Below are 20,651 nucleotides of genomic sequence, written 5' to 3' on the forward strand. Positions count from 1 at the left end.
GGGTGCTGGCAGGTGGGACTAGATTGGGTTGGGATATTTGGTCGGCATGGGCGGGTTGTACCGAAGTGTCTGTTTCCATGCTGTACATCTCTACGACTCTTTGACTCTATAAGGTCTAGTCGAGTGAAGACAGATAAAGGTTTGGAAGAATATCGGGAATGTAGGACCAATCTGAAATGAAGAATTAAGAAGGCTAAAAGGGGTCATAAGATATCCTTAACGAACAGGGTTAGGGAAAACCCCAAAACCATTTATTCTTAAATAAGGAACAAGAGTGTAACGAGGGAAAGGGTTGGCCCACTCACGAACAAAGGAGGAAAGATATGATTGGAGTCAGAAAAAATGGATGAGATTCATGAGTACTTTGCATCAATATTCACCAAGGAGAAGGACATGGCGGATGTTGAAGTTTGGATAGATCTTTGATTACTCTAGGTCAAGTCAGCATAAGGAGGGAGGAAGTGTTGGGTATTCTAAAAGTACTGAAGTGGACAAGTCCCCAGGTCCAGATGGGATCTATCCCAGGTGACTGAAGGAAGCAAGAGAGGAAGTAGCTGAGGCTATAACAGATATCTTTGCAGCATCCTTGAAAACGGGGGAGGGCCCAGAGGACTGGAGAATTGCTAATGTTGTCTCCTTGTTTAAGAAGGGTAACAGGGATAATCCACATAATTACAGACCTCTGAGGCTGATGTCAGTGGTAGGGAAGCTGCTGGAGAAGATACTGATGGATAGGATATATGCCCATTTGGAAGAAAATGGGCTTATCAGTGATAGGTGGCATCGTTCCGTGCAGGGAAGGTCATGTCTTACAAACCTAATACAACTCTTTGAAGAGGTGACAAAGTTGATTAATGAGGGAAGAGATGTAGATGTCATATATATGGACTTTAGTAAGGCATTTGATTAGGTTCCCCATAGTAAGCTGATGAAGAAGATGAAGTTGCATGGGGTCCAGGGTGTTCTAGCTAGATGGATAGAGAGCTGTTTGGACAACAGGAGACAGAATAGTAGTGGAATGGAGCTTCTCAAAGTGGAGACCTGTGACCAGTGGTGTCCCACAGGGATTCGTGCTGGGACCACTGTTGTTTGTGATATACACCAATGATTTGGAGGAAAGTGTAGGTTGCCTCATTAGCAAGTTTGGAGATGACACTAAGATTGGTGGAATAGCAGATAGTGAAGGGGACAGTCAGAGAATACAGTAGAATATAGATAGATTGGAGAGTTGGGCAGAAGAATGGCAGATGGAGGTCAATCCAGACAAATGCGAGGTGATGCATTTTGGAAAATCCAATTCAAGAGCAAACTATACAGTAAATGGAAAAGTCCTGGGGAAAATTGATGGACAGAGAGATCTGGGTGTTCAGGTCCATTGTTCCTTGAAAATGGCAATGCAGATCAGTAGAGTGGTCAAGAAGGCATACGGCAAGATTTCCTTCATTGGACAGGGGATTGAGTACAAGCGTTGGCCGGTCATGTTACAGTTTTATAAGACTTCAGTTCGGCCACATTTGGAATACTGTGTACAGTTCTGGTCGCCACATTACCAGAAGGATGTGAACGCTTTGGAGAAGGTGCAGAGGAGGTTCACCAGGATGTTGCCTGGTATGGAGGGTGCTAGCTATGAGGAGAGGTTGAGTAGATTAGGATTATTTTCATTGGAAAGAAAGCGGTTGAGGGTGGACCTGGTTGAGGGTGGACCTGATTGAGGCCTACAAAATCATGAGAGGTGTAGCCAGGGTAGATAGCAAGAAACTTTTTTCCCAGAGTGGAGGACTCAATTACTAAGGGTCATGAGTTCAAAGTGAGAGGGTAAACATTTAGGGAAGATATGTGGGGAAAGTTCTTCATGCAAAGGGTGGTGGATGCCCGGAACGCATTGCCAGCAGAGGTGGTCGGGGCGGGAACGATAGCATGATTTAAGATGTATCTAGACAGATAAATGAATGGGCAGGGAGCAAAGGGATACAGATCCTTAGGAAATAGGCTGCAGGTTTAGATAGAGGATCTGGATCGGCGCAGGCTTGGAGGGCCGAAGGGCCTGATACTGTGCTGTAATGTTCTTTGTTCTTTCTTTGTTCTTTGATGTTCCAGAGCACTTCCAATACAATGCTTCTGAAATGTAGTAATGGTGTCCTGTGGAGAACAGTCAATGCCTGATTGTGCACCATTTTTGAGTAAGCACTTTCAGTGAATGAGAAAACAGACAGTGACAAATGACTCCCAATGGCAGAAGAGTAAAAAAACCAGGGAACACAGGTTTAAATTAATTTGCAAGAGAGTAATGGTAAACTGATGGAAATCTGACAAGTTCGATTGCAGTTTGAAAAAAAGGGATTGGTTAATTGAGGAACAAGAAAGTCTCTGGAAAATTTCAGCTGAGAGAACCTAGGGAGGGGATCGAGCTAAATTGTGAAGAGATAGCACAGACTAAGTTGGCCAAATGTCCTCTTTCTGCATTGAAATGGTTCTAAGGGCTCTCTCTGGTGATGAGTCTGGAGGAGGGAAGGGCATTTCATCAGGTGGGATGATGGTCTTTCTGACCCCACCCCCACCCCCTTCTTCCCAACTCCACCTGAGTTCGTTCTGGATGGGAGAACTCATGGTCAATCTTCATACCCTGTCCCCGGTGCTAAACCAGCCACATTTCACCGCTATTGGTTTAGCACCGTCCGGTCAATGTGAAATCCGACCCCTCGGGTGGAGGAGGGATATCCTTTGACCAAAGACGCAATGTGATTGATCAAAGGACCGGACATAAGATGGGCTGATGGCTCAGAGCCAAACCCCTGCCCTTCCTGCCAAATCTCCCTGAATCTCATTCCCTATGACACTGCCCTGCAAGTCCCCTAGCCCCTCACTCACATTACGTGCCTGTGGTCTGAGTCATTCTGTCACCCTGGGATTCCAAAGGGGAAAATATCTTCTGCAGCAACTGTGTCCTGCCCTGTGGCACTGCTGAGCACAGGCATGCCTGCCCCTGATTGGCCAACAGCACTCAGTATGCAAGACTATCTGTCACCGGGTCTTGAGAAGACCAATTGTCTGTCTCGCTGTTGTTTGATTGGCTTGTGATTCAGTGGAGCTTTCCCCATAAAGAGACAGCATTCGTCTCTTGTGAGTTCTCTCACTGGCAGGCAAAACCCCTGCCACCTCAAGATATTACTCTGAAAGTGTGTATCAGTAATTCACTACTACGTAAGAATAGGCACTGTAATGAATATGTTGCATACCATTTGATTTCAGCAGCTATCCAAAATGCGACACGAAAGCCTTTCATAATCTTCATCCTACACAGAAAATAGGAGCAGGATTAGGTCATTCAAGATTTAATGCTTAGAAATTTGTCTGTAGGATACTTTGTTTTTCAGTTATGTATGTAACATGACCTGAATAACTTTAACTGTTTACTGTGCTACCTTACTTACGATACAATTGCAAACATTTCTCTGTGCAAGTACAAAATTTATGTACCCTGAGAAATCCTTTCCCAGCTCTATAACATAATTGAGCTAGTTCTGGAAAACCATCATGCAACCCTAGGTATATTTAAACCAACTGCTCCCCATTCCCATGGATCCCAAATTCCCCAAGACCAAAGGAGCACATTACTTAAAACAGTAAGACATGGAGAGTTCCATCCCTCAGGATCACTTCCTAAGCTCACAGTTTTCCAGTTTCCATCCTGCTTCTTATGCTCCTTCAATAATGCTGTATTTTGAAATTGTTCCCTGTGGAAAGTTGCCCAATGTTTGAAAAAAATAGTCTTTCTAAACTCAGAAATTTTTGCAAAAATATTGCACCATTCTCAGTCAAATTATCAATTGTCTGTCATTACTTACGGCTAATTAACTGCTTGATTATTATTCTATGTACTCAGTAATTGGCTCTTTGCCTTTGTTCCCACTAATTAAATTTCACTTAAATCAGAAACTTCAAGACAGTGTGTTTTGTCGTGTGTCAAGAATTTGTAAGTCATGAAAATAGCCACTTCACCCTTTATTGCGAAAAGACAACAACTGATTGACGCTCCTGTGATATAAATGCAAATGCTTCATAGGAAAATAAACAATAAAATTAAATGCAATTCCATGAGTTAATAGCTATCATATAAATAGGCAGAGATGTCAAGTCACATAGAATTAGGATCTAATGGATGAAGTTCTTCTGGAGTCGTGCTGAACCGTTGAAAATAGTGTATTTAGTTAATAAATGTTCATTGGTCTATGTTAGCATGTTTTGCAGTTTCCATCTGTCATAGAATCCAGTGTGGAAGCAGGCCATCAAGTCCACACCAACTGTCAAAACAAATCCACCCAGACCCACCCAGTCACCCTATTTCCCACAGCTAATCCATCCAGCCTGCACATTATGGGCAACCCACCTCACCTAACCTACGCATCTTTGAGTGTGGGTGAAAACCGAACCACCTGAAGGAAGTGCACAACAAACACAGAGAGAACGTGCAAACTCCACTCAGACAGTCGCCTAAGGGTGGAACCAAACCAAGATCCTGAGCACTGTGAGGCAGCAGTGCTGACCACTGAGCTACCATGCCACTCTAAGTGCCCTAACCCATCAGAAGCATCAAGAACCCACTTCCTAAATTTGTTATGTACAAGTATTCAAAAGCAGAAAGTTGAAATACGAGGAAGTATAGCATTTCTGACTGCATACATATTAACAAGTAATGACTTTGCGAAGTTCAAACATATGAAAATTTACCCATGCTAATAAATTACTTTGAATTTCTGTTTGTTAGATTTTGCAGTGGAGCTCAGAGGGTCACTCTTATTAACTGTTCTGTTTAAACTTTTCAAACTGATTCTGGATATTGTGATTTAAACTAATCCCATCCAACTACATTAAGCTGATTCAAAATGCACTGAATGTTAGACCATAAGACAGACCAGCAGAAATGAGGCCATTCAGCCCATCGAGTCTACTCCACCATGGCTCAACCCTCTCTCCTACTGGCTCCCTGTTACCCTTGAACCCCATGATAATTAAGAATCCATTTATCTCAGTCTTAAACTTATGACCTGGCCTCCACAATCTCTGTAGCAATGAATTCCATAGATTCACCACTCTCTGACTGAAGAAGTTTCATCTTATCTCCATTCTAAAAGGTCTTTAATGTAAGGCTGTGCCCTTGGGTCCTAGTCTCTCCTACCAATGGAGACATCTTCCCCACATCCACTCTGTACAGGCCATTCAGTATTCTGTATGTTTCAATTAGATCACCCCTCATGCTTCTAAACTCCAAGGAATAATTTGATTAGGGATAGGCAACATGGTTTGTGAAGGGACGGTTGTGCCTCACAAACCTTATTGAGTTTTTTGAGAAGGTGACCAAACAGATGAATGAGGGTAAAGCAGTTGATGTGGTGCATATGGATTTCATCGAGGAGAAAGTGAGGTCTGCAGACGCTGGAGATCAAAGCTGAAACTTTATTAAAGTTTCAGCATATGGATTTCAGTAAAGCGTTTCATAAGGTTTCCCCCAGTAGGCTACTGCACAAAATACAGAGGCATGGGATTGAGGGTGATTCAGCGATTTGGATAAGAAATCAGCTAGATGAAAGAATACAGAGAGTGGTAGTTGATGGGAAATGTTCATCCTGAAGTTCAGTTACTAGTGGTGTACCACAAGGATCCATTTTAGGGCCACTACTATTTGTCATTTTTATAAATGACCTAGATGAGGGCGTAGAAGGATGGGTTAGTAAATTTGCGAGGTAAAAACAATGACTGCAGATGCTGGAAACCAGATTCTGGATCAGTGGTGCTGGAAGAGCACAGCAATTCAGGCAGCATCCGACGAGCAGCACCAAATCGCTGAATCACCCTCAATCCCATGCCTCTGTATTTTGTGCAGTATTTGTGGACAACACGAAGGTCGGTAGAATTGTGGATATTGCCGAAGGATGTTGTAGATTACAGAAGGACATATATAAGCTGCAGAGCTGGTCTGAGTGGTGGCAAATGGAGCTTAATGTGGAAAAGCATGAGAGATTCACTTTGGAACGAGTAACAGGAATGCAGAGTACTGGGCTAATGGTAAAATCCTTGGTAGTGTAAGTGAATAGAGAGATCTCAGTGTCCATGTACATAGATCCCTGAAAGTTGCCCGCCAGATTGATAGGGTTGCTAAGAAGGCATAGGGTGTGTTAGCTTTATTAATAGAGGGATTGAGTTCAGAGCCAAGAGGTCATGCTACAGCTGTACAAAACTCTGGTACGGCCTCACTTGGAGTATTGCGTACAGTTCTGGTCACTGCATTATAGGAAGGATGTGGAAGCTTTGGAAAGGGTTCAGAGGAGATTTACTAGGATGTTGCTGGTATGGAGGGAAGATCTTATGAGGAAAGGTTGAGGGACTTGAGGATGCCTTTGTTAGAGAATAGAAGGTTGAGAGGTGACTTAATTGAGACATATAAGATAATCAGAGGGTTAGATAGGGTTGACAGTGAGAGCCTTTTCACTTGGATGGTGATGGTGAGCATGAGGGGACATCGCTTTAAATTGCGGGGTAATAGATATAGGACAGATATCAGAGGTAGTTTCTTTACTCAGAGTAGTAGAGGCTTTGTACAGCCTGCCTGCAACAGTAGTAGACTCGCCAACTTTAAGGACATTTAAATGGTCATTGGATAGACATATGGATGATAATGGAGTAGTGTAGGTTAGATGGGCTTCAGATTATTTTCACAGTTTGGTGTAACATTGAGGACCGAAGGGCCTGTACTGCGCTGTAATATTCAATGTTCTATGTTCTATAGACCCAGAGTCCTTAAACATTCCTCATGTATTAAGCTTTTCATTCCTGGGACCATACTTGTGAACCTTCTCTGAACCCACTCCAGGACCAGTATATCCTTCCTGAGATATGGGGACCAAAACTGCGCACAATACTCCACGTTTGGCCTGACCAGAGCCTTATAACGCCTCAGAAGTACACCCCTGATCTTATATTCAAAATAAATGCCATCATTTCATTTGCTTTCTGCTCATCGGATGCTGCCTGAACTGCTGTGCTCTTCCAGCACCACTAATCCAAAAAATATTGAATCAACCTGCAAGTTTACCTTGAGAGAATCCTGGACTAGAACTCCCAAGTCTCTTTGCACTTCAGATTTTGAATTTTTTCCCCATTTAGAAAATAGTCCATGCCTCTATTCTTCCTATCAAAGTGCATGACCTCATACTTTCCACATTGTACTCCATCTGCCACTTCTTTGCCCACTCTTCCAAATTACCCAAATTCTTGGCAGCTTCCCCGCCTCCTCAATGCTACCTATCCCTCTATTTTTGTATTGTCTGCAAACGTAGCCAGAATGCCCTCAGTTCCTACATCTAGATCATTTATGTACAAACTAAAAGGTTGTGGTCCAAATACTGACCTTTGCAGACCACCACTTGCCATCCTGAGAAAGATGTCACCCAATCTTACCCAAAACAGAGGTTAGGCTAATCAGTCTGTAATTTTCTGTCTTTTAGCTTACTCCCTTTTTAAACAAGGGTGTCACGTTAGCAATTTTCCAGTCTTCTGGGACCCTTCCTGATTCTAGCGATTGCTGAAAGATCAACACTAATGCCTCCACCATCTCTTCAGCTATCTCCCTTAGAACTCTGGGGTGTAGTCCATCCACTCCAGATGATTTATTCCCCTTCAGGCCATTCCGTTTTTCTAATACCTTCTTCTTGGTGATGGCCACCACACTCTGCTCTGCCCCCTCACTCTCTTGAAGTTTTGGGATATTACTCGTATCTTCCACAATGAAGACTGACGTGAAGTAATGATTCAGTTCCTCGGCCATTTCCTTGTTCCCCACTACCACCTCTCCAGCGTCATTTTCCAGCAGCCCAATATACACTTTTGCCCTTTATATATATCGAAATAAATTTTTACAGTCTTCCTTTAGCTAGCTTACCCTCATATTCAATCTTCTCTCTCCTTATTTATTTTTTGTTTTTTGTATGCTTCCCAATCCTCTGCCTTCCCACTATCCTTCACCACATTATATGCTTTCTCTTTTGCTTTTATGCTATCCCTGACTTCCCTAGTCAGCCATGGTTGCCTCACCCTCCCTGTACCTTGCTTTCTTTCCTCAGGATGAATCTCTGCTGTGTCTCCTGAATTACTCCCAGAAACTCTTGTCATTGCGGTTCCGCTGTCTTTCCTGGTAGGCTCCTCTCCCAGTCAGTTCTACCCAGCTTCTCCCTCATGCCTCTGTAGTTGCCTTTATACAGCTGTAATACCGTTACCTTTGATTCTATCTTTTCCGTCTCAAATTGCAGCATAAATTCAATCATATTATGATCTCTGCCTCTTAAGATTCCTTCATCTTATGCTCCCTTATCAAGTCTGCCTCATAGCACAACACTGAACCCAGTATTGCCTGTTCCCCAGTGAGCTCCATCACAAGCTGCTCCAAACAGCCATCTCGTAGACATTCCACAAATTCCTTTTCTTGCAAACCATTACCAAGGACTTTCCCAGTCCACCTGCATATTGAAATCTCCCATGATCACTGTAACTTTGCCTTTCCTGCACATCTTTTCTACCTCCTGGTGTATCTTGCACCCCAGCTCCTGACTACTGGAGAACCAGCCTCAAAGCCATGTGTCTAGAATCACATTTAGGCCATGAGAATTGTAGATTTACCTCGCTGAAGGATACCAGTGAACTGGGCACGTTTATAACAATGATCAATGATAGTGTTGTGGTCACCATTACTGAGCTTAAAAATGTGTTGCTGGAAAAGCGCAGCAGGTCAGGCAGCATCAAAGAAGCAGGAGAATCGACATTTCGGGCATAAGCCCTTCCCATTACTGAGACCAACTTTGTATGCTGGTTTTATCAGCTGAATTTAAATTCCAGCAGCTGCTGTGGTGCAATTTGAACCTGTGCCCCAGAGCTTAAGCCCAAGCCTCTGGTTCAGTAACATGACGATGATTGTCTTTTTCTTCCCTCAACCTTTGGGTTCAGGCACGTGAGAAATTCCCATCAGAAGATGTTTCTCAGTGCCCCATTCTTCCGTGTTTGTCCCTGAAAGGAGTGGGGTGGGAGCTACTTCAATCTGGGAGTGACATAAGAATGCCACTAGCTCCCCTTCCTTTGCCTGATACTCTAACAGGGCCCACATGTGGTCTACACTCAGAGGTGGGGCTCACAATGCTGACCTCTTTAAAGGCAGTCGATGGCTGAGCAATCACTACACATTAAGAATCCAGCTCGTGAATGCCCAATGGATCTTGATCTTGATTCAAAGTCTGACCATCTCCAACCAAAATGTCTGCCCTCATGAGTGGCAGCAGTACTGTATGTCCGTAAAGTTCCTGACACTCTATCCTACCCACACCCGAACTCTTAAAAACAATTCCTATCAAGTGTTTTTAGTAGTGTGGTCACCTTTCATGAAATTGCCTCATGTTCAACATTTGGGACGATTGAGCACAGAGTGGATTGTTGGACATCTCGGGAACAGAGGGGCTGAGCCTTGGTTTCTGCCAGTTCCTTTTCACCTGTGATCATTCATTTTATGGAAGTCTAAAGACTGCGACAAATTCCAGAAAGCAGAGACTGAAGGCAGTACCTTCTGTTTTCCAGTGCAGCACAGTAAACCATTGAACAGGAAAGTCCGGGGGCATCTAAGAACCAAGATTGAATCTGGAGAAGGCACCATTCCAATCCGATCCTGCCACTCCATCCAGACCTGGGACGGAGTATTACAGGGAGAACATCTACTCACAATGTCCTGCACTGACAAGATTAACAGGTACAGCAGAAACATTTACATTTTGTGTAAAAGTCAAGTCTTTTGAGACCAAACGTTTAATTAAAAAGGGCTTTCACACACTTTTTCTGGGTTAAAATCCATACCAGACCTGTGGAACTGTCAGCATTGATACTACCACTAGTGGATGACCATGGTGATGAGTTCAACAGGAAACAGCTGTCCCAGTATTTCTGCAAGTATTTCTGACAGTTAAATGTGAAAATAGAAATTGTACTGAAGTTTCACAAAGTTATTTCCTCTAATCCTGCTCACAAAACTGGCACAATGAATAAGAAAAGGTGAACTGGCCATGTTAAATTGCCCATAGTGTTCAGGGATGTGTAGGTTAGGTGCATCAGTCAGGTGTAAATATAGGGGAATGGGTCTGGGTGGGTTAGTCTTCGGAGGGTCAGTATGGACTCGTTGGGCCAAAAGGCCTATTTCCATACTGTAGGTATTCTAAAAGTGAAGAATTTTGGGGCCAGCAGTTGAGAGTTTGCTTACACATGCACATGCAATATATGAAAATTTAAAGATTTTGGGGCCAGAGGTCGGGGTCAACACTTGTAGAAGACCAACAATAGAGTATATATGGTCCACATGGATTGGATACTGAAAGGCTTCATACAATTGCTTGAATATTGACCTCTCCTGTGATATCTGGTTCATTGCACTAACGCACTTCCTCATTTCATCTACACAGCACAAAAAAAACACAGAGTGAACTTTTAGCAAGTGTTTTTCACTTAGCCTGGCTGTCAGGTATACTGCAGAAATTCAGCATCTTTTACAATCAGGTGATGGTGCCACAATTGAAGACTATCAAGGTCAATATTGGAGGGGCAGCTTTATCCATGAGACTGTCATTGTGAAGACGCTTAATGTGTGAACATACTGTACAGATTTAAATGACCAAAATGTCAAAATGGGGCTGAAGATCTTCACCTTCACCACTTGGATTGTCCATACTAAATGTCCAAATAATATTGAAGTAACCTAATTTCCATTTTCACCTCAAGTGACAAAGGTGAAAACCATCCTCAAAAATTTCCCAGCATAGGTGTGAAAGCAGCATTCCTGCGTCATTGCAAAAATATTGGGATACTGCAGGAAGGAAGACAATCATAAACAAGTCCTCCAAGGATAAACCAAGATGGGCTGAATGGTCTTCCACGTCCGTATCAATCTAGATGTAATTTTGTAAAATTTAAGAGGGAGATCTCACTTCCCATTCTCTCTGTTCTCAGTATTACAAAATTGCCAAGCAATCTGACCACAGAAAATTCAATGGCATTACCATCACCGAATTCCCCACTGTCAGCATCCTGGGGGTTGCCATTGATTGAAACTGTGTTTGACTAGCCATGCAAGTACTGTGGCTCTAGGATCATGTCAGGGGCTAGGAATACTACAGTGAGTAATTCACTTCCTGATTCTCCAAAGCCTGTCCATAATTTACTAGGCACAAGTCATGAGTACAACTCCAACAGCACTCAAGAAATTGGAACTACTCATAGAGTCATAAAGTCATAGAGATGTCCAGCACAGAAACAGACCATTTGGTCCAACTCGTCCATGCCGACCAGATATCCCAACCATTTGCCAGCACTTGGCTCATATCCTCCTCAGCCCTTCCTATTCATATACCTATCCACATGCTTTTTAAATGTGGTAATTACACCAGTCTCCACCACTTCCTCTGGCAGCTCATTCTATACACATATCATCCTCTGCATGAAAAAATTGCCCCTTAGATCCCTTTCAAATCTTTCCCCTCTCACCTTAAACCATGTCCTCTAATTTTGGACTCACCTACCCTGAGGAACCTTATCTATTTATCCTATCCTTGCCTCTCATGATTTTTTAAATTTCTCTGAGATCACCCCTCAGTCCCTGATGATCCAGGAAAAATGGCACCAGTCTATTCAGCCTCTCTCTATAACTCAAATCTTACAACCCTGGCAACATCCTTGTAAATATTTTCTGAACCCTTTCAAGTTTCACAAAATCCTTCCTATAGGAGGGAGACCAGAATTGCATGCAGTATTCCAGTAGTGGACAACCACAACATGACCCCCCAACTCCTATACTCAATGCTCTGACCAATAAAGGCAATCATACCAAACGCCTTTTCACTATCCTGTCTACCTGCAATTCCACTTTCAAGGAACTATGAACCAGCACTCCAAGGTCTTATTGTTCAGCAGAGCTCCCCAGGACCTTACCAGTAAGTGTATGAGACATCCCTGATTTGCCTTTCCAAAATGCAGTACCTCATCTTTGTCTAGATTGAACTCCATTTGCCACTCCTCAGCCCATTGACCCATCTGATCAAGATCCCATTGAGCTCTGAGATAACCTTCTTCACTGTCCACTACATGTCCAGTTTACGAACTATACCTTTTATGCTCACATCCAAATCATTTATCTTAATGACAAAAAGCAGTGGACCCAGCACCAATACTTGTGGCACTCCACTGATCACAGGCCTCCAGTCTGAAAAGCAACCCTCCATCACCACCCTCTGTTTTCTACATTTAAGCCAGTTCAGTATGCAAATAGTTATTTCTCCCTGTATCCCATGTGTTCTAACCAGTCTACCATGAGGAACCTTGACAAATTCCTCTCCGCCCAAGTCCTTAACACTATGGCAATCCCATTGTATGTTTGGAAAATTAAAATCCCCTATCATAACCACCCAATTATTCTTACAGATAACTGAGATCTCCTTACAAATTTGTTCCTCAATTTCCTGCTGACAATTCCTGAGGTGGTAAAAACAATGACTGCAGATGCTGGAAACCAGATTCTGGATCAGTGGTGCTGGAAGAGCACAGCGATTCAGGCAGCATCCGAGGAGCTTCGAAATCGATGTTTCGGGCAAAAGCTCTTCATCAGGAATAAAGGCAGAGAGCCTGAAGCTTGGAGAGATAAGCTAGAGGAGGGTGGGGGTGGGGATAGAGTAGCATAGAGAAATCCCAGTCAGATGATCATCCCTTTCTTATTTCTCAGTTCCATACAAATAACTTCCCTGGGGTTCCCAGGAATATCCTCCCTCAATGTAGCTATAATGTTGTCCTTAATCAAAAACACTACTCTCCCTCCTTTCTTGCGCCTCCCTCACTTTTTGGTCTTACCTGTAGCATTTGTAGCCTGGAACATTAAGCTGGCAGTCTTGTCCATTCCTGAATCACATCTCTGTAGTTGCTATGAGATCCCAGTCCCATGTTTCAAACCATGCCCTGAGTTCATCTGCCTTACCTGCCTTATCTTATCTTGCATTGAAATAAATGCAGTTTAATTTATCAATCCTACCATGTTCTATACTTTGTTCCTGTCTGCCCTGTATGTTTGAATTATTTCTTTTCCCAACTTTGCCAGTCTCAGACCGATGTCTTTCCTCACTATCTCCCTCGGTTCCCCCACCCCAATTAGTTTAAATCCTCCTGAGCAGCTCTAGCAAATCTCTCTGTGAGCATATTAGACGCCTTCCAATTCAGGTGCAGTCTGTCCTTCTTATACAGGTTACTTCTACCCCTGAAGAGATTCCAATGATCCAAAAACGTGAATCCTTCTCCCATACACCAGCTCCTCAGCCATGCATTCATCTGTTCTATCCTCTTATTCCTATCCTCACTAGCTCATAACACCGGGAGTAATCCAGATATTATTGCCCTTGATGGCCTCCTTTTTAAATTCCTGTCTATATTCCTATATTCACTCATCAGAATCTTGTCCTTTTCTCTTCCTACATAGTTAGTTCCAATGTGTACAATGATCTCCTACTGGCCCCACTCCCCTTTGAGAATATTCTGCACCCTCTCCAAGATATTTTTGATCCTGTCTCCAGGGAGGCAACACACCATTCTGATGTCTCACTGTCAGCCACAGAAATGTCTGTCTGTGCCTCTGACTAGAGAGTCCCCTATCATAATCGATAGCTTGGAACCTGGCATACGCCTCATTACATTAGAGCCATTCTCAGTACCAGAAACCTTGCTGTTCATGCTACATTCCCCTGAGAGTCCATCACCCCCTACGTTTTCCATACAAATAACTTCCCTGGGGTTCCCAGGAATATCCTCCCAGGAATATCCCAGGAATTGTTTGAGGTGGGGATAGCCACAGGAGACTCCTGCACTACCTGCCTACCTCTCCTTCTTTTCCTGAAGGTCACCCATCTTTCTGACTTTGTCTGCAGTTTATTTCCCTCCTTGCAACAGCCAACCATTGCATCCCCTGGCTCCTGTAAATTTCTCAATGCCTCTAACTGCCACTCCAACCGATCCATGTGATCTGATAGGATTCTCAACCAAACACACTTCCTGTAGCCATATTCATCAGTAACATGAAAACTCTCCCTAATCTCCCACATCTGACAAGAATGCACATCACTCAATTAAAGGTAATTTTTGCACCTTAGATCAGTTGGCTGGAAGGCTAATTCACAATGCAGACTGATGTCAGAGGTATAGGTTAAATTCCCACACTGGCTGAGGTTACCATCAAGGACGTTTCTTCTCAACTTCGCCCTTCACCTGAGACATGGTGACCCTCCAGTTAAACTACCACCAGCCATCGCTCTCTAATAAAACAGCAGCCCTATGGTCCAGTTGTGATGCTCCACCTTTACTTTCCATCCATTCTGGGTGAACTACTGACATGAGGGTATCGATTTGCTCCAGGGCTAAATCTGAAGTTGACAAGTGTGGTTTGCCACACAGAATTCCCAGACCCTGCTAGGGTTTACTGGGAAGGGGGCTGTGTTTAAAACCAACTCCAACGATTTGAACATTTGACCCACAATGATGAATATCATATTGATCAGCTCAGCAGACCTGTAGTCACAAAGTGTTAAAGGTTTCCATTTTGTGTTCCAATCCTATGTAGGCCATTCATTTTCTGCTTAAAAGTGACTGCAGTGGTTTCTTTAGCAGTGATAGTTCTCCTGCTGCATCAGACCACATCACAGAGCTCTATGAGTGGTTGAATTTAAATTTATTTATTTTTTATTTTTTCATAATATATTTTTATTTTATTAAGAAAAAATAGATTTTTAAAATATTACAACAAATACAAAACAATGCAATTCAAAACAGTACAAAAATAGTACAAAACTAAACCCAAATAATAAAATAAATTCCCCAACTCACCCTCCTATACGAATGTATAAGCATATATAGAGAAGTATAAAATTTTTAAAAAATGTAAACTAGCTATTTAACTAACTAAATAAATACCTAACAACAAACAAATAAATAGTAATAACTCAGCCCAGCCAAACAAAACACTCATACATTAAATGGATATTGGACTCATGAAACACAATCATTACAGCTATATAAAAGCTCTTGTTAGTGTGGCAGATAAACCTGTGTCTAAGTATTTCAAAAAGGGTTGCCATGTCTTGTAAAAATTCTCAGTTTTGTGGTGTACCATATTTGTGAGAAAATCCAGGGGAATATGCTCCATAACAATCTTCCGCCAACCCAACAGGCCTGGGGGGGTTTTCTGATATCCAACCGAGCAAGATATTCTTCCTTGCACAGAATGTAAGAATATTGAAAAGTTTTTCCTTATGCGAGTCTGCAGGAAATGCAATGGGTAGGCCCAAAAGAAGCGAAATAGGTCCTTCTCCACCCCTACACCTAAAATCCTCTCCATTGCACCCACCACAGCGCTCCAATATGTTTGAAGCCTGTCGCAAAACCAAAGACAATGGGTAAGACCTTGCACTTGGGACATGCTGAAGATACCCTGGTTTAAATTGGGGCTAAGTGGACCCTGTGAAGAATCTTCAACTGTAAAGCATTGGTCCTATTGCAAATTGATATCTTCCTTGCATTCTCCCAAATATCCTCCCCTGCCTCTGAAGAAACTTCAACACCCAGCTCTCTTTCCCACATCTTGCAGAGTCAATCAGACTCATCTGAGGTGGCAGCCCCGAATTGGTGATATAGAGTACTGACAGAGAGTGTACTCTTAGCCCTTAGTACCCCTTTTTCTATGTCAGATTTGCAGGGATCAGTCAAAAGTGTGGTCTTTTTTTGAATAAAATCCTTAACTTGAAAAAAACGAAAGAGGTCTCCATTAGGTAACTCGTACTTCCATACTAACTGATCGAAGGACATCATTACATCTCCTTCAAGTAAATCACCCACGCAAGATACACCCCTAGCTGCCCAACGTTTAAATCCTGAATCTATCATACTTGCTTGAAAACTCGGCATACCCACTAAAAGTGTAAACAAAGATGTTTTGCCAATATTACCTTCCCTCTGCCGAATTGCCCTCCATGCTTTAACAGTATTGATGACTATTGGGTTATGGCAATATTCCCTAACTGTCCTCACTTTGTCCAAAAACAGCAAACTGGTAAGGGGGCACCTTGCCTGGGAGACTTCGATATCTAGCCATATTGAAAGAGGGTCCCCACAAACCCAATCACTTATGTAGGTCAAAAGCGAGCTTAATTGGTAATTTTTAATGTCCGGAAGGTCTACTCTCCCCAATCTGTGAGGCAACTGCAGTTTGGCTAATTTAATGAGGGGCCGTTTACGGTGCCAGATAAAGGAGCTGAACCAACTGTTCAGTCTCCTGAGTGTTTGTTTATTGAAAATCAGGGGGAGCATCCGTATAGGGTATAGCAAACGAGGGAGAATATTCGTCTTAATAAACGCTATCTGACCTAACCATGAGGCTGGAAGTGCCTCCCATCTTTGGAGATCTTGTTTAATTTTTTCAAATAATTGAGTAAAATTGGCTTTGAACAGCCAATCCAGAAACGGAGTAATGAATATGCCCAAATACTCAAAACCCCGCTATGACCACCTAAATGGGAATCTATAGTCACACTCAAGAGCTAACTCTTTCATAAGACCATCCATAGACATAACCTCTGATTTAGCAAAATTAATCTTATACCCTGAAAAAGCACCAAACGCGTGAATGCATTGTATCAGGCAAGGCACTGAGACTGCTAGATTTGTCAAGAAAATTAGAACATCATCTGCATACAGCGAGATCTTATGTAATTTTGACCCCACTTCTGGAGCTGATATATTGAGATCCCCACGAATGGCCTCTACCAACCGTTCAATCACCGACGTAAAAAGTATTGGTGAAAGGGGACAGCCCTGCTGGCTGCCCCTAGAAATATTAAAATTGCTTGATCTTACCCCGTTGGTAATGACCGCAGTGAGAGATACACTGTAGAGAACCTTTATCCATCTTATGAAACCTTTGCCCAGACCAAACCGGTCTAGAATATAGAAAAGGTACGGCCACTCAACTCGGTCAAATGCCTTCTCTGCATCTAAAGAAATCACCAATCCCTGTATTGACTGCTGTTGGCTTGCTTGAATTACGTTAAGCAGCCTCCTAATGTTATTGGAGAATCTGCGACTCTTTATGAAGCCGTCTGATCCTCTTTAATAATAGAGGATAACACAGTCTCCAGCCTTAACGCAAGAGCCTTAGAGAGGATCTTAAAGTCCACATTTAAGAGCGAGATGGGCCTGTATGAAGCACAGTCTTCCGGATCCTTCCTTTTTCTAAGGATAAGTGAAATATTGGCCTCTCTCAGAGATGGTGGGAGACAAACATGACTGTATGAATCTTTAAACATATTCAGCATCTGGCCTGACAGTATACTTATAAATTCCTTATAGAATTCACTGGGAAGTCCATCAGGACCGGGCGCCTTTCCACTCTGAAGCTGCCTTACAGCTTCCTGCACTTCTTGCTCTGAGAATGGCGCATTGTTGTTTGGGAGTCACACCTGGGAGCTTCAGATCTCTAAAAAAAGGATTCCATTTTGGCCTGCCCCTCCTCACAATTCTCAGACTGATATAACTTAGAGTAGAATCTCTGGAACGCCACATTGATCTTTTTAGAATCACATGTTAGGTTCCCAGACCCTTCCTTAATTGCTGTAATGGTTTGTGGGGCACTTCTCTTTCTGGCAAGGTATGCTAAGTATTTGCCTGGCTTGTCACCATGCTCGTATAACCTTTGCTTTGCAAAAGCCAGCTCCTTCTTTGCCGTCTGCGTGAACACGGAATTTAGCGTAGACCGCAGTGCCGTAATCCTCTGTAGTTTGACCAATGAGGGTCTGTCAAAGTAGGCCTTCTCGGCTGCCTACTGGTGGAATATGAAATAACTAACCCTCTGGCATAAGCTTTGGCAGTTTCCCAGAGAACAGATGAGCTATCAACCGAGCCTATGTTGATGTCTAGAAATGTCCGAAATTCCCTTAAGACATACTCCACAAACTTGCTGTCCATGAGAATAAAGGGGTCCATTCGCCAGTACCTTGAATCCACTGTAACATCCTTAATTTTAACCATGAGGTACGCTGGAGCATGATCAGAGATGGTAATATTACCAATCGTACAGGATGCCACCAGATCCAGGGTTACCGCAGGGGTCAGAAAAAATTCAATCCTCGTGTGACATCTATGCGGATTGGAGAAAAACGTGAAATCCCTACCTGTAGGGTGGAGGCACCTCCAGACATCCATCAACCCTAATTCCCCACACAAACCCAATAACTGTTTAGTTTGTGCAGAGGGTATCGAGGGACCTTTAGGCAACCTGTCTACTGTGGGGTCCATGAGGCAGTTAAAATCTCCCCCTATAATGATGTGCCGAGACTTGAGACTTATCAGTTTAGAAAAAGCATCTACCAAGAATTTAAGAGGACGAGCTGGGGGACAATAAACATTTAAAATGCCATATTCTTCCCCATTTATCAAGGCTTTAAGAATTACAAGCCTCCCGTATGTGTCTTTAACACATTCCAACAATTTAAATGAAAGATTTTTCCTTACCAATATAGCCACTCCCCTACTTCTGGTATTAAATGATGAAAAATAAACTCGGTCAAAGCCATTCTGCTGTAATTTCAGATGCTCCTTGTCATCCAAATGTGTCTCCTGTAACAAAGCAATATCTACCTTCGCCTTTCTAAGACTCACGAGTACCTTCTTCCTCTTAATTGGTGAGTGACTTCCCTTGATATTCCAGGTACACCATTTAATCAAATCATTATCCATAATCTTCTGCAATTACATTTAGATTCCAGAGAGGATGAATCTGAACCACAAATTGCTGAGCCTTAGGGTTGTATGGTCCACCAAATATAAAAACTACATAAACTATAACCACTACATTTAACAAACATACGAAATTATTAAAACTAAAAAACAACAAAAACCAGAAAACAAACTAACATATAAAGCGCCAATAGAGCTGAGTAGGGGAACTCACTCCCTGCTCAGAGGGGGCAACTACCCTTCCCGAACTGCCCATTAAACAAAAAGTAGGCATCTAACCATCTCAACCACCTTCACTTCTCCCAGCTAGAGCCGTATCGCAAGCACAAGCTAAAAAGAATATACACCCCATAGAATTTCAATATGAATAAAAAAACATTCTTTCATAAAAAAAAGGGAATAAATACCCCACCCATCCTTTGGTATGTCCTAACTTAGAAATTTAAAATGTACATCTTAACCACGACCAGACATAGTTTGAACCAAATTATTATCTATAGAGGAAAAAAAAGGGGAAAAACAAAGCTCCAACAATATTTATACATACTACAATTGTTTAAATTAGGTTAGTTTGTCCACAAAGTCTCTTGCCTTCTCCGATGTGTCAAAGAGATGCATGGATCCATCTAAGGTGATCCGAAGCACTGCCGGACATCTCAGGGAGTACTGAATCCCAAGCTCCTTCAATCTTCTCTTGACACTATGATTTTCGTTTCTGGATCACCGCTGCTGAAAAGTCCTGAAAAAACATGATCTTAGACCCCTCGTAAATTAGGGCCTTTGGATCCTTCCCCTGGAGTCGGGAAGCTCCATGACTCTCTCCTTATCCCAGTAATGATGGAACCGCACCAGAAAAGGACGAGGGCATTGACCCAGACCCGACCTCCATGCTGCGACCCGGTAAGCCCTCTCTATCTTCAATCCTCTCATGCCAGTCTCCAAGTCAAGGAATTTCGGAAGCCAATCTTCAACAAATTCCGCAGGCCGCTCACCTTCCTTACCCTCAGGCAGACCGATGATCCGAATGTTTTTTCTCCTGCCCTTGTTTTCAAGATCATCCACTTGGTCACGCAAATTATGAACCTGCATCTTCAGGGCTTGGATCTCTTCCTTGAATGAACTGGCATCAGCTTCCACCACTGTGACCCTGTGCTCCACCTCATCTGTCCTCTTCTCCAGGTCTCCCAGCTGCTGTTCATGCTTCTGCAGCATGAGAGAGACTGGAGCCAGCTTCTCTTCAATCTCGCGAGATTTCGAGAGCTGGTTCACCAGGTTCTGGAGAGTAATGAGCTCTGAGGCTGCTGCAGGCTGAGCTGCAGGCCCGGCCTCAGATGCTCCTCCTCCCTTTTTAGGCATTTCTGGACAGCTGAAAATACAGGTAAGTCAATTTTTAAATGTTTCTTGGGGCTCCATAATCTTTCCAAAGCCCCAAGAAATCCTGATGACCTGGGTTGGGTGGGTTAAAGGACTGTCCTGCTCCTGCTGCTATGCGAAGCTCTGCAGTGTGATCTTCTCAGATTGCCACCATCATAGATCCCCCGATTTTAAATTTATTAAAGTGATCTGAATCCAGCAGGAAGAGGACTTGGAAAGGAATACTGGTGCTTGAGATACTGTGCAACTGATTACAGCTTCAACTTCAATTCAAATTCAAATCATTAAAATCCAAAAGAAGGATAGGCTATACCATTAGCAGAAATACCTTCAGCAAAGGAACAGTTACTTTACAAATAAATTCCCCTGGTTCCTCTGTGTTCATTTGTCAACTTAACCCATTGTCTAACCACAAAATAATTGTAACCTCCATCACT

The 20,651-nt window shown here is 42.9% G+C and overlaps 1 protein-coding gene across 2 annotated transcripts in view; it reads left to right on the forward strand.

Moving 5' to 3' along the window:
* The window catches only part of adarb2 (adenosine deaminase RNA specific B2 (inactive)), a 736,380-nt gene that overhangs the window by 625,839 nt on the left and 89,890 nt on the right, over positions 1-20,651 (forward strand). For both annotated transcript variants that reach the window (XM_043690659.1, XM_043690662.1), the window contains one exon: positions 9,616-9,784. In XM_043690659.1, coding sequence (XP_043546594.1) covers positions 9,616-9,784 — 169 coding nt within the window. The remainder of the gene's footprint in view (positions 1-9,615; positions 9,785-20,651) is intronic.

Source organism: Chiloscyllium plagiosum, chromosome 5 (assembly GCF_004010195.1).
Source record: "Chiloscyllium plagiosum isolate BGI_BamShark_2017 chromosome 5, ASM401019v2, whole genome shotgun sequence".
NCBI classification, from domain to species: Eukaryota; Metazoa; Chordata; class Chondrichthyes; order Orectolobiformes; family Hemiscylliidae; genus Chiloscyllium; species Chiloscyllium plagiosum.